The following is an 18,551-nucleotide window of genomic DNA, read 5'->3' on the forward strand; positions in this document are numbered from 1 at the left end:
GCTGGTTGGGAAGTTTCTCGCAGAATACTCCTTCACCAACCCTTCCGTCCAAGTTCGACCTATGACTGAGCAGGTTCACCAGGGATTGTCTCCAAATGCTGCACCTCATCCATTCTTCGCGTGAGGGAATATGAATAGAGATGTCCTGTTCGGACCTAGTGAGGGTGTGATTTTATCAGTCACCAACGGGCAGAACTCAAAGTTTTTAAGGATACTATGTAGAATGTCCGTAGCTTAAGAAAAACTTGTAGCACGAGCCTCTCAGTATGATTGCGGCCAACATTGCGTTCATCGCTAGAGTAGGAGTGGTCCGAAGCGCCTCATTGATTCTAATGAAGTCACACCTCCAGCCAAGTTCCATCAGACGGAAACTCCACACAAAAAATTGGCTTCATAATTAGGACACATACATAACACACAAATATGTTATAACTTTACTTTTGGCATGACGGTTTGTAAAAAAAGATATAAAAAATATGTGGTGTGATTAGAATACTAATAAGTATTCAGTTCTAAAAAAAAATATATTAAAAAAACACATTTATGTTTAAAATATTTTAATTTTGAGTTTGTATAAAAAATTCTCATTAATTCTTTATTCTTTCTTATAGTGTTTTACGACAGGGTTGCCGTTCGCTTAAAACTAATCAAATGAAATTACGCAGAGTACTGAAACAACTTAAATATAAATTACATGTTTATATTTACTTGTTATTGTTATTGTTGTGGCATATATAATTTAATAAAAGTTTATACAGAAAGTGTAGATACTTGGTAGAGATGGTTGTGACATCGACGAAGTCTGAAGTGTAGTGTGAATGGAAGGACTTACGTTCGTATGCAGTTAACGTACACTCGCGTGCAGGAGATGGGTAGTGGAGTAGCGCTCTAAAACTAAATAAAATTAAATAAAATGTACACATTCGATACGATTTGTGAAAATTCTTAAAAACTAACGACTCGAATACATATTTACAAATACAACAATCAATATGTGGTTATGATGTGGTAGAATGCGGCACGCGGACTTTAATGTTTTTTCCATTGCTATGTACGCGTGACTATACTTGCTGGCATAACATACATATTTGCATATAAACGCTGCTTTGCAATTTGTGCTTTGTCTGCGGGGAAGGCGCGCTTATATGTAGTTCACAAAAATAAATGGCTTTGCTTTTATAGCTGCAGACGGCGTCCAAGGACTGGCGACTTGCGCGAAAGGCTCTCTACAAACCCATATATACAACAGGGAAGACAAATTCTTACTTAAAAAAATCCTCTATCATCTACGCTCCAGGGAACTTGAATCCTTGGGCTTGCGCGGTTGTCGCCGCTGCTGCTACAGGTTGTGTACCCACCGCCGGTGATGCTTTCACTTCGGTTGCTTTTGCCTGAAAATCGGCTGAGGCGACTGGCTTGAGTTGCGTTGCTTTGTCATCGCGTTTCCACACCAATTTATTACTACCGCCCTTCGCTTGGACATCCTTGCGATCCCAACCATGCTCGACATGTTCATGATGGTGTTCATGATGATGATCGGGCGTGGGGAACCACTCTGATATTATTACCGGCCGCCAGATCTTCTTCCAAGCTGGCACCCATATTTCCTTCCAGCCAGGTACCCAAATCTGTTTCCACGCTTCTTTCCATTCCAATTTTTTATCCTCTACCCAGATTTGTTTTTTCGCCGGTTTCCATATTTGTACCCAAGATTCTTTCCATTCGAGTTTCTTGTCTGGTATCCAGATGAGTTTCTTAGCTGGCTTCCAAATTTGTTTCCACGCCTCTTTCCATTCTAATTTCTTATCGTCAACCCAGATTTGTTTCTTTGCCGGCTTCCAAATCTGCTTCCACTCTTCTTTCCACTCCAATTTCTTGCTAGGCACCCAAATTTGTTTCTTCGCTGGCTTCCAAATCTTTTTCCAATGCGATTTCCAGATTAACTTCTTCTTCCATAAGTCGTGACTTGTGTATTCCCAACCTTCGGGATCCTTACCCAAATACTTCTCACCAGGAATGCCCACCTTAATCCACTCTGGCGTCCAGTATTGCTTCCAGTCGGGCACTTGGATCTCTTTCCACGCCGGCACTTGTATTTCCTTCCAAACGGGCACCCAAATTTGCTTCCATGCCGGCACTTGTATATCCTTCCATGCTGGCACTTTCGTCGGCACCCAAATCGGCTTCCAAATCTTTTTCCAATCTGGTACTTGTATCTCCTTCCACGCGGGCACCTGTATCTCCTTCCATATTGGCTTCCACACTTGTTTCCATGCCGGCACTTTTATATCCTTCCAAGCGGGCACCTTCACTGGCACCCAAACGGGCTTCCAGATTTGCTTCCACGACGGATTCCAAATTTGTTTTTTCGCCGGCTTCCAAATCTTTTTCCATCCCTCCTTCCAGGTCACTTTCTTCTTCCAAAAGCCCGGATCGTGATGATGCTCGTGATAGTGATGATCGTGAACCTCATGTTGATCATGATCCCAGCCAATTCGTTGCTGCGCAACGGTGGCGCTATTCGCTTGTGATTCGGCGGCTTGTTGATCGATCAGCGCCTTACCGGCGACGAGTGTGAGCAAGGAGAGCGTGCCGAGAGCACAAAACTGTGGAGGAGAGTGAAAAAGAACATAATGGATGTTAAAAGTGAGAATTGATAAGCACATGGATTAGCACATAAATAAAGAATGGAAAAAGTTTATGAATAAATTATTTTGAAAAAATAACATTACGGAGTTAATTTCCTTATGAGTAAATTTGAAGTAACCAATTCGTAGCTTATACTTGTACGTCATAAAATTAACGACCGGCTAGTGGCTAAAAAAGGTCATTGCCTGTATCTGCTAACTATTGAGGTCAAGACAGACTGGAATGCAGATGGCATTGTTCGGCTGTTGATGATTAGCTGACGGTTATTGACTGCCGGCACAATGACCATTTCAAATTTGCATAACATTCCAAATGAACCAGCGGTGGTCCTCAAATATGCGTCTGTGCATGTGTGGGTATGTGTTTATTTATACGTAAGTACGCAGGTATTTGTTAATTCATTTATGATGCAATTTCTTTAAATGGGAATCGAGCCAGAAAAATGGCACTAAAGGGAGATTGTAGGCGGTAAAGGTTGACGCAATACAAAAAAACAAAATAAGAAAAATTAAATTAAATTAAAATTAAAAGGTTAATAACGTAAGACATGATGTTGACCACATATAAAAAACAAGGTACCTTATGCCTTCATATACATTCATACCTACATTGTACCTATATGAATAAATTCAGATGAAAGTAGAGTAGTACATATATTGAATGATAAAAATCTGTGCTACATACATACATACATGCATACACAAAACAAATAAATATGTCAGCAAAATGGAGTAACAAAAGTGAAGGTCACTACGTTCCGGCTCAGTTTTTTTTGGTTTTTGATTTTTAAAACTCAACTGGAATAGCGAAATGCGGTGATCAGCACAGAAGTGGAGCTCAAAAGGTAATTTACCACAATTATGGTAAAAGGTAGATTTACATAATATAACAATGAGCAAACCAACACAAAATATATACCCAAGTAAATTTTAAATAAGCATAAAAAACTACAGATAATCGATTGAAAGTTGTTTTAACAACAGCCGACAATCGCTAAAAATGGAAAAACTTTCCTCAGATGGGTATAACAAAAACTTAAAAAGGAAGTATAAGTAATATCATGTGGCACAAAATTAATCATCTAATTAGGTCTTTGAGTAATTTTATTTACAAAATTAATCAGTTTATTGGAATGCTTATAATTTTTGCAAATGGCGTCATATGTCAATCATATTTGACACTTGCACACCAAACAGCTGCAGACATGCAATGGAGCGCATAAAGGTAAGAATAAAGAATTCCATCATTAAAAATATTTTTTTATTTAGTTAAAGTTATTCAAAAACAAAATTGGAGGATTAATTGTACGCAACATTGTATTAATTATACTTCCTTTTTAATATTTTTTTCAATCTTCTGAGGAAAGATTTTCCATTTTAAGCGATTGTCGGCTTATCTGTTAAAACAACTTTCAATCGATTTTTTGAAGAGATTTTTATGAATTTAAAAATTTGTTTATTTACTTATTTAGTCTAAGAATTTACAGACATTGTGCAGCGAATAAAGATCCAGGGTCTTCGCTGACTGAGTCATGACGTCCGAATGGATACAAACGATTCGGCTCTGAAACTATTTGATGCGGTACGATGGTGGCAGCAGAGGAAAACGAAGGCCTCCTGTGCGTTGGAAAGATCAGGTGGAGAAGAACTTGGCTTCACTTCGTGTATCCAACCAGCACCGGTTAGCATCAGAAGAAACAACTGGCGTACATTGTTGAACTCGGCTACAATCACTTAAGCGAATAACGCGCCAATTAAGAAGAAGAATTTATAATCTTACAGACCACAAATAGTTTTAAGTAACTAAAACTTAAAACAATACTATTAATTTCAAAAAAAAAAAACACGAAATTCAAAGAATTAAGAAAAGGTGCCTTTGAAACCGAAATGTCAAGGAAGGCAGTATGACTAATAGCATTAAATTCACGAATAGCTCGAGCGATAGGAATATTAGATGAATAAATTAGAGCTCACGTTGTCCCCTTAGAATGGAAGTACCTTCTACTGAAATATGAACGAGACGGTATCAATAAAACGGTTCGCGGATGACATATGGCAAAAATAATTTTTTTTATTTTTTGGTAGGACTGTTATAAGCTTACATGGCAAATTTCAGCGTGATATGTCACATAGTTTGTTTTCTGTGCTACTGTAAATAAGTCAAGCTCGAGTGTGTTCTTCGAATTTAACAATGCAAATTCAAGTTAAACAAAGAATTTGTTTGAAATTTTGTTATTCCAACAAAATTTCGGCTTCAGACGCCTTAAAAATGTTGCAAACAACTTATGGGGATCCTGCTCTATCGCGTGCACGTGTTTTCCAGTGGTACAAATCGTTCAAAGAGGGCCGTACATCGGTTGAAAACTTGCCTCATGAACGTCGTCCAGCAACATCAGTAAACGACGAAAACATCGGAAAAGTAAAGGAAATTGTGCTTGAAAATCGCACAAATCGCAAAATCGGTTAACGCTGAATATTATTTAGAATTTTTAAAGCGTTTGCGCGAGAACATTCGTCTTAAAAGGAAGGAATTGTGGGACAACAAGTCATGGTTCTTGCATCACGACAATGCACCAGCTCACACATCACGTCTTGTTCGCGATTATTTGAACAAAAATAATGTTAATATCGTTTCGCAAGCACCGTATTCGCCTGATATGGCTCCATGTGACTTTTTCCTGTTTCCCAATCTCAAGTTGCCGCTCCGTGGAAAACATTTTGAGACAATTGAAGTCATAAAAGAGAATTCGAAGAACACACTCGAGCTTGACTTGTTTACAGTAGCACAGAAAACAAACTATGTGACATATCACGCTGAAATTTGCCATGTAAGCTTATAACAGTCCTACCAAAAAACAAAAAATTTATTTTTGCCATATGTCATCCGCGGACCGTTTTATGGATAACGTCTCGTTCATATTTGAGTAGAAGGTATAACTAATATGCCTAGTAAAAGAGAACCTATTTTTTTATTGTTCACTCTTATCGGGAGCATAGGGCCTCAACAAAACTTGTCTTGCGTTGGTTTCGTTAACCTATTATCGAATATTATTCCAAGATCTTTAATTTCACTAACGCTCAATTCGATAAAATGGATCTTAGCAACATTTTTTATAAGTCGTTGAATAAGTCCAGTGCAAACATTTGCTCAAATTCAAAGGAAGTTGGGACTTCAGTTATCTGAAGTCAAGAATCTCAACATCTCTCTGGAGGTTATTAACACCCAGATCACCTTTAATTACCGAAAATACCTTTAAATCAACTGCATATCAGGAAATTTGCAAAGGTGAGACTACTACTGCGATCATTTCTAAAAAGCATGAAAAGAAGCGGCCCAAACACACTGGCTTGCGGTACTCTAGAGGAAGCAACAAAAGGGCTCGAGATCACTCCATCTATCGCAAGAACACAAAGTCTATTACACAAATAGCACCTAATAAAACGCTGAAAGGCCGACTTAAGAAAGCACATCTCACATTTTTCATATACCTATATACTATATATACTGTTTTTTAAGTTCTGTATGATACGCAGCGCACAGAGAGCGAGTATGCCAAAATTTACAGTTTAGAAGTCAAGGGATTTTTTAAGAGCTATAGCCACGTAAAATTAAAAAAAATGCATGCAATTTTTATTTAAAACGATAGTACAGTCCATATAATTTAATGTTTGAAGATTATTTCATGCAAATGTTGGACATGAGCTTTAACATAGCCCCACAAAAAATAATCTAAAGGTGTTATATCGCACGATCTGGGTGGCCAATTGACAGGTCCCGATCGTGAAATAAAATGTTCACCGAACTCGCCTCTCAACAAGTCCATTGTTACGCGTGCTGTGTGGTATGTGGCACCCTCTTGCTGAAACCACATATTGTCCACATCCATATCTTCCAATTCGGGCCATAAAAAGTTGGATATCATCTCATGATAGCGAACACTATTCACAGTAACTGCCTGACCGGCCTCATTTTGGAAAAAATACGGCCCAATAATGCCGCCGGCATATAAACCGAACCAAACAGTCACTCTTTGAGGGTGCATTGGTTTTTCGGGAATCACTCTTGGATTATCATTCGCCCAAATGCGGCAATTCTGCTTATTGACGAATCCACTGAGGTGAAAATGTGCATCATCACTGGAATGGAAGAAGCGCGCGATAAACTTTCTTAACAAAACACGCGTTTCTATAATAAAATTCAATGATTTGCAAGCGTTGTTCGTTTGTAAGACGATTCATGGTTAAACTATAGACCAAACTGAAGATGTTTGACAGTGAAACAAAATACGAAACGTGCGTCAGCTGTTTAAACCAAGTGTTTAAAAAGATAAAAGCTAAAAAATCACCAGTTATTTAGACATTGTACCCACCTTATCCAATGAATATGTAATTTTTGCGATTTTGGCGCATCTTTTATGCACAACAAACAAAAAAACAAAAAAAAAGAAATTAATTTTTCGAAGTTTCTGCTATGGTCTAATCCCTCCATTCAACTAACTAAGCGCTAAGGCATATAAAATTAACACCCTTATGATTTCTAATAGATGCACTAACAAATTTTCCCACGTACTTATTTAAAAATAATAATGATTTAAAATAATACACACCCATAAAGTCGTGTTATAAAATCATGTAATCGAGGTATACGTGTTTGCGTAACCGCTTGTTGACAAAACAACAACGAAATACAACTAATTTATGAAGTTTAATATACTTCACAAAATGTTAAAACTATTATACGCCACAAAGTTTGAAACGATTTACTAACTAAAAAGTACCACCTACTCATTCACACACACACATACTGGGACAAATGTTAGTTATTATGGGGAATTACAAGTAAATTAGGTTAGCGCCACCAACGCCACTGACGCCGACTATTGTGCCATATTTTTTGCTTTACAGCTTTGCTTCACAAATATATACATGCTTATATACATACGTACATAAATTCACACATACAAACATCTCCCTTTGCTTCCCTCTTTCGTTTGTTCCTATTTTTGCTCAACTGACACACTGTTGATTTATGCACAAATGGGAAAAACTTTTCAAAACCATGAAATTACTTTTCTCATGCACCCTTTGTTTTATTCATCATAACGCCTGCTACAACTGCATTGCACAGCACAGTTTGAACCTTTTTCATGGATTTCATGGGGTCTTTCATTCGAACCAAAAGCATCGAAACTTTGACTACCTTTGCCTTTTGCTTTGGAATATGAAAGACATCAAAATTAAAATAACAATTTCGCAACAATAATAAGCGCAATTATCATCATTTCGGCACCAGTGACATCATATCTGCACTCGAGTTGATACTCGTATATGTACTCGTACTTTGATGTCTACATTGTTGCATTCGCTACACATTTTGTCCATCTGAAGATGGTACAAATGTTAATGATAATGGGGAAACCCCACTAAATTTGTTGCTAAAACCGCAGCACTTCATTTGAACTAATGTAAGCAATTATATTCATAATGAAGCATCTGTTGCTGATTACCATTTGCCGCACAGCAGCTGTTTGGACTGTGCCAAACAATGTAAAATATAATATTAATAATTTTCATCATCAGATAGTTAAACTCGCAATCCAAACTATTGTTCACAAATTTTGAGTTCACGCGTTTTGTGAAATAAATTTTTCTTAATAAATTCAATGCTTTTGTGTTTTGCTCTGCACGCTTTTGTGAGCCAGTTATTTATGTATTCCAATATTCATTGCTTACTTAAATATTTAACTCATTACTACCTGCAGGTAAACTTGCGCCATATTTACGTGGAATTTTTGTGGAACAAATATATAAAAAAGTCTTTTAGATTAGAAAAATATCGCAGACTAGGCATCGCATTCTCCACAAACCAATAAAGTGAACTTTACCAACTGAACCGATTCCCAGCTCTAAAGTGCCCTATAAATCAATTATCTGATGAAAATAAATTTGTTCGCGGTTCACCTGGAGTATTAATCCATTATTCTTCCCAAGTGTTTTTCGTTGGGAGCAGCTGATCTGCTATAGTTGATTCGAGCGACGATTTTTTTGCGCTAATTGAGACGAATTCATATTAGGTGATGTCGATTCTACAAATTTAATAATTTGTTGGGATATTGCCAAATTTCAGCTGAAGGAAGAAGAGGGAAAGAAAATACAAGTACTTTCCCTTTGACGATAAGGCACCAATCAGATGGTGAAGCAATACCACTTTATACGAGTTTTTAAAAAAATTAAATATTTTTTCAAGATTTTTTTAAATGTTTTTTTGAATGGAATAGTATTATATTTTCTTTATAAAATTATAGTTTTATACTAATCTATTTATTCTTCTTAATTATTGCTTTCTCCATATTTTTATCAATTTGATAACCTGCGTTTATCCTTTCCGCAAGAGGCATTGCTCTTAACTACAAATTTCGGTACATCTACTAATCTTTAAATATTGCCATTTCGCTAAAAGCTACAATAGAGTTCATACTTGTTTTAACGAAAATTTTATCTGGACAAAAATTGTATTTGCCATCAGTCTGTGGCTCGAAATTAATAATGAAAATATGGCCTATGAATTATTAATTTCTTTAGTTGAAGAACGAAAATATTATATGTCTAATTTTACTACAGATGTCTAATTAAAATACAAACTCTTATTATGTCCCCTCAAACAATACCTTTTCTTTAGGGGAAATACACTGCCGAAAGTTACATTTAAAATATAATCAGTGTATTCCATCAATTCTCAATCAATTCTCAGAGCTCTTTAAAAGAAATTCAAAATTCTCCATTTACATTTCTTGTTAGAAAAAATCGTTATCCATGCCGTTGATTATACTCTAATAGAAAGTATTTTACTTATTTAGAACCTTCTTATATATACAATTGGTTCAAATTATGTAGTATTAAAATTCCCTTTCGGTCGTTATGAAGTGGTACGTTTTAATTACGTGTGCTAATTTTCGTAAAAATTCGAATTGAATGTCATCCCACAATTAATTTTTCCGCAAATTTCATATTTTTATTCTATAATCTATTTTTGATGTATAAATATACACCATATAGACAGTAATGGGTTAACTAACCGGCTACCTATGTTCATTTTCTCAGTATTTCCTCACCACCTTAAAACTATATACATAATAATCATATATGTACATTGGTTTAATTCAATTCAAATATTTGACTATTTGTATTATTACTACACCTATTGTTTTATTCTTTTATCTATTTTATATAGCCCTTGGCTGACTTATTGTATTTTAAATAGGTTTTGTGTTTGATGACTCATGATGACAAATTTGTGAACATAAACAAACAATGCTGAACTTTGCATATTTTATTTGTAGTTTGTTTTGTTATGCGTAATTTAGTTTATTTGGTTTTGTGTTTAGTAATTTCCCATCAAAATGATAGCTTTGCCCATTCAAATTACATGGAGTTGTAAACATTGTTAAATAGTTTCCATATTATGAGTTATTTTCATCACCATATGAGTTATTTTCATCACCACATGAGTTATTTTAATCGACGGATATTTTATGCCATACCAACCATAAAAATAATCATTTACTATGGGGCAATTAACAATTAAGTGCAAACAAACAGATTTCGTAGCAACGGCAAAGATATAGATTTCGATGTTATCCCGCTGTGAGTGGCGCTTACATCTTTTTTTATGTGCTTGGCTGAGCACCTGACCCTGATTTGTGATGTGCGTCTTGAGGTTGTTAAAAAAATTTAGCGACCTACAGTTTTATGCCGCCTTTGACCGGAAGGCTTTATTCTTGGCGATAATGTACTCGGAGTTTTGCCATTGCCTGCCGAGGGGTGATCGCCATTAAGAAGCAGCTTTTTGTTCAAGGGATCCGAGGGAACCAAGTCTGGAGAATAGGAGAGATGTGAAACGAGTTGAGACCCTGTTTTCATTAATTTTGTGACCACAACTGTTGAGGCGGGAACTGCTGCGTTGTCGTGATGGAAAAGGAAAATCACTTCCTTCCTCGATTCAAACGAATGTCAAATACAAAGAAATATGGCGTTATGGAGGAAACTTGGTCAGTAGTAGTGTCACCTCTCTCACTTTGCACGAACTTTTCAAGTGATCTTTGTACACAAAACACACAATAGAGCGCATAAAGATCAAAATAAAGATTTAAATCACTCAAATACCTTCTTTTATTTAGTGAAAAAGTTATTCATAAACAAAATTGGATAATTAATTTTACGCCACTTTGTACTTTTTAAGGAAGAAAAGGCGTGACACCTTGGCGAAAAAAATTGTCAAAAATCAACGGTATTTTGTAGTCACTTGAACTTGCACTTTGTTATGCTAAAATTCAATGGGCTATAAAACTGCATACCCAGAAATGTTGAAAAAATTCGCGTTAAAAAGGGGATGCATTTTTTTTTTTAATTTTGTACAAAGTTTGATACGTTGTGTTACATGATTTTTGTTGTTGTATGGACCATAATTTTATTAAATAATAGTGGTTCGCTTATAATTTTGTAGAGCGGGGTATATGAGAAGAAAGCTTAGTGGGAGACTTAATAGTGATTAGGGCAAGTAAATAAGTGAATGAAAAAAATGCAATAATAGGCAGAAGCAGTTGGAACCCCAACATTGCAACTCCGTCACCCTATAACTTCTGTATAAAAGAGTTAAGTAATATTGTATTTTTTTTGTTTTAAGGAAATTTCATCTCAAAAGATTTTAGTCACAAACAGACGTCAATAACTTTAAGTCAGTTACATCACATCCTTGTGTGCCTATCGCCAGTTTTGTGCAATGCAATATTTCGACAATTCAACTGCAATTTCTTGCATCGAAAGTAAATGCAAAGTTTTCACTTAGTATGTCACACAAACAAAAAAAAATGAACACACAAAAATATATTATCTCACTTTTATAGTTGAATGCAAAAATGATACAAGTGGATGGGCAAGTTTCCAGTGAGATATGAATACCTTGCGGAAGACTTACGAAATAGGCAAAACTACATATTTACATTCATACATCCATACATACATACATTATAGCGGTAAGCAGAGCGGTGAATTCGGGATTGATGACGCAGTGTGATTTTGCAATCGGCGGTGTGTGTATTTCTTTATCGTGGCTTTATGGCAGAAGCACTAAAAGTGCTAATTGCATTTGGGCAACTCGATAATAGTGAAAGTGTTATATGTACCTACATACATACATACACATATACGAATATATGTGAATATGACTAAAATATATTATAGTTACATGCATTCAGATGAGCCTCGTGCTGGCAACAAACACTGTTCGATCTATCGTTTCTTAGTGAATAGGAAAACTTCCGCTTGTTTGTTATTTACACATGGTTTTGGCTTTACCTTTATCACTCCAGGTTTCATTTGTGGCAAAACAATTCATTTTGCTTAGATGTTACAGTATTCGGAATACAAATTTTATGTATGTAGACTTATGCTCACATATTTAAGTTATGCTAACTTGTTTTCGTTAATTTTCTCTAAAAACATAGTACATTGTGTAACGAAAATTTTATTATTCAAAGTTCCAAACTTTCCAATTCAGAAAAATTTAATAAACTTGTGAAACTAATCATCAAAAATTTGAACTTTTAATCAGAATTTATATAATGTGTTAGTTTGAAGTCACTTAAAAATCGCGTTGATTTTTGAAAAAAAATTTTGGTATACAATGTTCAACATTTTTTTTCATAAAAGACTTCCGAACATAAAATATCTCGAAACATCTAGTTGACATTTTTGGGAATTTTTAGTAATGCTTATGGTTTTCACACGTACTGAGTTTCGCAAGATGCTCGGTTGAATAACGCAGCCACTTAGTTTATGATACTAGGTTGTTGAATAAGTTTTGTGATTCGATAAATAAAAAACACAATTTCTTGGTTTGAAATACACTTTATTATTCAGTATAGCCTCCCTGAACATCAATACACTTCTTCCAACGAGATTCCAATTTATGAATTCTCTCCCTGATGTGAGAATCTGGAAACTTGTAAACAGGAATTTGTTTAGGTCTGGCAACAGATGGAAGTCGCTAGGGGCGAGATATGGTGAATACAGTTGGTTCAATTCGAGCTTTAATTAAAAGATTTTAGCCTTTGTCAAAATGATTTTGTGACTCGGTGCAGTGTTCTGGTGTAAACTATTTTTTCTTTTGCAAAATGAGTATTTTTTCACGAATTTTTACCTTCAGCTGGTCCAAAAGGTTATAATAATATTCATAATTTATTGTTTTACTAGTTTGCAAGGACCCACTGTGCACACAGCTCTCTGACACTTAATACTTGAGTCAAAATATTGCTTACACTGCTCAATGAGATCCCTATGGCTTCTACTAAAACTCTTTCAGTCACTCGACGACTTTTCAATACGATATCCTGTATATTTCTATAATTTCTGGTGTTGTTGCTGGATGTATTTGACTTGGATCGTCTTCAAGGCTTGTACGACCACGTTTTAGTTAAGCAACCAATCTTTCTACTGCACTAATTGATGGCAGAAAGTCCTTTACACTTTCAACACTCGTTCATAATTTTCCTTTGCTTTTAAACTTTCCAAAAATAACAATTCAATCACTGGACGATACTTGATTTTTTCCATTGTGGAAATTGTTAAATGGCTTGTACACAAAAATTGAATTGACAGATTGAAATGAAACTTCATATACGTTCATATGAAGACTGTACCAACATAACAAAAAAAACAAAAATTGGCGAGTAGCAACGCTCTCTCTTATCGAATCACAAAAATTATTGAACAACCTAGTATGATGTATGATTTTCCATCCAGCACACGTGGTAGCGATTGTATTTTTATAAATAGGGGCAATCGCTAGTTCAACACTATATTTAGGTAGCAAAATATATGTTAGGGGTGAATAGCCCTCTCTGTCCTTTGTACACTTCGTTTGTTCTATGACAGTAGAAGACAGGTGGGGACTAAAAGGCAAGGATAAAATACATTTATTTTGCATTCTTAATTGTCAGAGTTACTGTCCCTCTGCACGTATTTAGCTATCTACGAAGGAGGAAGTGTAATTCGGATGTGGCGATTAAGCCTCTGTATATATTTTGCTATCTACTACTTTTAATGCTGCAGTGGCGATGGGCTACTGCCTGCGAGTAGGTTGGGCTGGTACTGCTGATGTATACTAAGTCGTTGACGATTCGTTAATTCAAGTGCAGTTCCTGGTAATAGTGGGTTGTGTTAAAATCAACACTTACTTACTTATTTATATAAGTATACTTATATACTTGTATGCCACTGAGTACATCCTAGCTGTAGTGCATGGCTTGATGCCCTACAAATGGAGAGAAGCTTTTTCGAGGCAAAAATACCTAAGTCGGAGGTGTGACATTATCAACCAGATGGTAGTGACGTATGCCACTCTGACGTTCAATTGGACCGAAGCCCGTTTTCGGGCCAAGCATAGCGGCAACAGTTGCAAATAAGTTTTCATAGAAAAGTCTGATCAAGTTGAAGAAAAATTCCTTTTTAGGTATAGGAGGAGTGGGCTACGAGTCCTATTTGGACGATTACGAGGTGTAATCCATGGGGACGAAGCATTATTACCAGATACATCATCGAAAATTTCCTCTGTATATCTTGGTTGGAGAATATGGGTAGTACAGAGAATTCCTCTATCGCTCTCTGGCATTCCCCAGACGTAGATCGTTAATATTTGGATTGCATGTACTGATAATAGATGCCCCACATTCTTATTCTCTCGATAAATTGCTGAGATTCTCAAAAAAATTTGGGAATTTTGAAGTGAAGTTATGAATCTCCATCCCACCTGTCTCTGCTTTTCCTGTAAATCTTCTCTGTTGGCTTTAGTGCAATGAGCAAAATAACCTGAGTGCTTGGAAAATATCTGGCTATCCAAAAAATTTAAATTTATTCAGTTGTGTGGTAGCTTTATGCAGCAGTCACTTACCTTTTCTGAAATAAAAGCAAGAAGAAAATTGCAAAATATTCTTTCTATTTTGATTTTGTCCAACCTGATATATGTTTTATTCGATACTATATCTGCGCTAATATTTTTTATGTCTCTCTTTTCATTTGCATCATAGCTCATCTCCCACTTATTAACAAATCTTAGATATTTATGTTACAAGAAGAATTAAATTATTTGAAAAATTCGTGGTAATTTTTAATTTTAGTTGTACCCTTTTAAAAGTTAATGTGTGTTTTACAAATTGTATGCATTGCTCATATGACGAGTGTTTTTTGTACAAACCTCATTTGGGTTTTTTCTTCGGCACTAAAGTAAACATCTTGCTTCTCATTTCTTCATATACGGATTTTTGTGGATTTTTTAATGTTATTTTGCAAGCGTCTTCGGCTATGTGTGTATATAATAATATATAATTAGAAATGACAATCCCGGGACTCCGAGAATGGAAAATTTTTTTAATTACGCAAATCTCGGGACTAGTCAATTCAAATCCCGAAACTGTTGAAAAAAAATTTTTTAGTAATTGTTAAAATTTGCATTCTGAAGAATTGTTATTTTTAATGAAATAAAAGCTTTAGTCGCAACATTGGTTGGGCAATGATCGTTTGCAATACCGTTTTTTTACAGTTAAAATTGTATTTGACGGAGAATTGTGTTTTGAAAGTTGCCTGAAGCATAAATTGCATAGGATTTTAGCTAGTCATTCGCAAACTTCAATTAATTGAAAGCCGTATGATTTGTCAGTAAATTTGATTAAGGAAATTAATATTTTTTCTATATTTTGGGTGAGTGACGTGACTTAGGGGCTATAATATAAAATCCCGGTTTCAGTAAAATCCCAAAAATGTGTATCCCTAATACACATGTGTTGGAGCTAATTTGAAAACGACTATTTATTTGTACAGCTTTTTAGTCATATTATGTCACGGTACACTATATTTGGATATAAACGTGTTAATGTCATTGCCACGATTTTAAAATCAACTTATGCGTAATTTTTTTGCTTGTCAATTAATTTGGCTACAGACCATACTAATACTGCATATTAGCTAGAAAAAATTGAGAAAACACGTTAGTCGTTAAATGTACAATACATAATGACGAAATAATCAAATTTCCCCATATGTAAATAATATCATAACACCTGTGATGCAAACTTGACATTTGTTTGGTTATACCGAATTTCCAGTAGCGTCCTCTTAAAATTATCCTGCAAAGGGAGTCATTTACAGTTTTATTTCGCCTCGCAACGGCAGATGATTTTTATGAACTTCTGATACCTGCTGAGAACTATTGTTTTACATGTTGATGAGAGAAAATAACGTATTGGTGTGGGGTAGTATGTAGTAGCTATTGTTGTTTAAGTTGACTGGTGCTTATAGAGAAGAGAATGGATGACTGTAAATTGTGAATTCAAATATAATCTCTTGATTGCTCGTTATTGATATTCGAGTTGCTAGAATTTCTGTGGAAATGTGGATGGTGTGTGCCTTTTTTGTAATGCTACAGGTTGAAATCTAATGGTGTTTTGCTCCATCAGTGTATAAAATGCTGTACTCATACATTCCGAGCTTTAGTTCTAGGTATTCAAACAGTGTAAAGTTGGCTTATAAATGGAATGAGGAACACTTGCAGACTCAAATAGCATGGACTGGCACATTGTAGAATCATTTTTGAATAATTCAAAGAGACACTGCGTTGTAATCGGCTATCTAGTAGACATTTGGCATTTACGGCTTATTCGTAGTATTTTTCTCTGAAAAGATGTGGGCGATTCTATGTCAAGTGTTTCAAATAATTTGCGTATTTCCGTAAATTCTTATAAATATTGGTTTATTTATAGACTTTAGTATAATAAGAACTAAAGTGCAAACATTTTGATAAAAATTTAATAATTTTGAGATTTAGTCAACGTTGAACATTTTGCTATAAAGTTTTTAAGATTTTTATAACATGTTTTTGACGTGATAACGTCTTATAATTCGATGTAGCCGCTGCATGCACCAAAAAATGCGTCGTTACCTTGCTTGAACTGCAAGCGAGAGCGCGGAATGAACGACAAAGAGGCACAATCGGCCTCCGCGTTCGACAACGTTCGATATCTGGCTCTCTCCAACTTGAGTGAACATATATATGATGTATATGCGAATATGTATATAAATTCACATATTTGTATTTGCATATTTCTCTGTTGAGAATAGGCATATGATAGGAAAAGTAGGAAATGAAAGGGAGTGTTTCGAGTATAATGTGTCTTGAAAAAGTCAAATCGATGATTGTGCCTCTTAGTGTTGTTGACTTATAAACGTCTGATGCACAATCGAAATTGAAGATATCTTTCATGAATTTGATAAATGTTTCGCCATTTTTCACGTTTGTGTAAATGTAACTTGACCTATTCCATTGCAATTCCATTTACCTCCTCCTCTATATCCATACAAAATATCTATCAAACAAATAAAATTAAAATTTTCTTTTGAAAAATGCAACCATTCCATCAGTATTTTCTTATGACGTTGTCACGTTAAACTATCGTCAGTAAACCAACTTTACAGACAACCCCTTTTTTTAATGTTTTAGGATAAAACATACCTTTTTGTAAAAAAATAATAATAAATAATAAATTTTTGTTAAAAATATTTGTAAACTTGTTTTTTGGCATTATTAAAAAAATAATAGTGCATGCATGAAGCATTAATGCTCCCATGTCCTCTAGTTTTTATTTTACCTGCTGTAAAATGACCAGAAATTGTATTATAGCTATTTTGGATCTATCATCTCTAAGATTAATGATAAGAAAAACATGTAAGAAAGATTTTAACGAATATAGCAATAAAGAAAATGATTTTGAATCATAAGTTAAGTAAACTTGTCAGACTTCACACAATATTTAACATCCTTCCAATTAAAAGCTTTCAATAACTTTGTAATATTTTGTATTACATATACATTTAATGACAAAAAATAAATGAAAATAAACGAATTATTTAAATGAAGTTTGTGTTAACGATGGTCGCTGCATATAAACATACACACTCTCATACGCTTATTATTAGAGGCAAACAAAAAATGGCGCTACCGAGTAAACTCAAGTTCGCTACTTAAGTCTTTCGTGTAAAGACACAAGAGCAATGGTGCCGCTGTGCGCGCATTTGAGCGAGTATTGTTAGAAAAAAGTATTTAAAATTAAAAAGCGCAAAAGTGCTGGCCGATACTTCCTATTGCATTCGCATCGGAAATGTAAGCAGCGATGTCCGAATGCCGCATTTCTCATTTCTTTGGTGGAAGTGAATTTTAAATGCAACCAAAGTGCGGAAAAACGAATGCAATTAAATTGAGAAATCACAAAAAAAAGGCGCACTGTGTATTAATATAAATATTGGCTGTTGTTAAATATGTCTGCCACTGCATTTTTACTGCAAATTTGCCTAACCAACGAAGCGTATAAATAGGCGTTTGCTGATGTACGTATATTTGAAGACTGCTTGTGCGCGCAAAATTGGCTGGCAGTTTAGGTGACGTTAAGCAACTAATTGGGTGTGGTTGGATTTACCTCCAAGTATTGATTTTTTTAGAGAAATTAATATTTTAGTTCTCGCATGGCATTTGAATTTCATTTTTTTGAATTGTCCAGTGCATAAGAAATATTTCGGTTTTTGAGCAAAAATTAAACAAAATGTATTTATTTGAAATACGAGTATATTCCCACACTTTTTATGGCTCTGAATTTTTTATTATTTTTAATTAACACTATTTAATCACTTTTAGCACATTTTATTTTCTCGTTTTGAGTCAATTCAATTTTACTATTGCAATAAAAGTCCAATTTGTTTGCACATTTACCACTAGATTCCGCTGGATCCGCATGGTTCCCGGGACCTAAATCACAAAATTTACAACTTCAGCGTAACAATGAACGCTTGGCCTTTATGCAA

At 35.0% G+C, this 18,551-nt stretch overlaps 1 protein-coding gene across 1 annotated transcript; it reads right to left on the minus strand.

Annotated features, from left to right (window-relative positions):
* Positions 1-1,286: 1,286 nt before the first annotated feature.
* On the minus strand, positions 1,287-18,551 carry LOC129245315 (uncharacterized). The gene is made up of 2 exons (XM_054883399.1): positions 18,460-18,551; positions 1,287-2,606 (listed from the first exon to the last, which is right to left on the minus strand). Exons 1-2 carry the CDS (start codon positions 18,481-18,483, stop codon positions 1,287-1,289), a joined length of 1,344 nt encoding a protein of 447 aa, XP_054739374.1. The 5' UTR covers positions 18,484-18,551.

This window comes from Anastrepha obliqua, chromosome 4, assembly GCF_027943255.1.
Source record: "Anastrepha obliqua isolate idAnaObli1 chromosome 4, idAnaObli1_1.0, whole genome shotgun sequence".
NCBI lineage: Eukaryota > Metazoa > Arthropoda > Insecta > Diptera > Tephritidae > Anastrepha > Anastrepha obliqua.

Bases quoted from the DNA above. Each gene is read 5' to 3' on its own strand.
- LOC129245315 (XM_054883399.1), bottom strand. From the start codon at position 18,483: ATGCGGATCCAGCGGAATCTAGTG. The intron at 2,607-18,459 runs GTAAATGTGCAA...TCTCCTCCACAG, and splicing joins GGATCCAGCGGAATCTAGTG to TTTTGTGCTCTCGGCACGCT.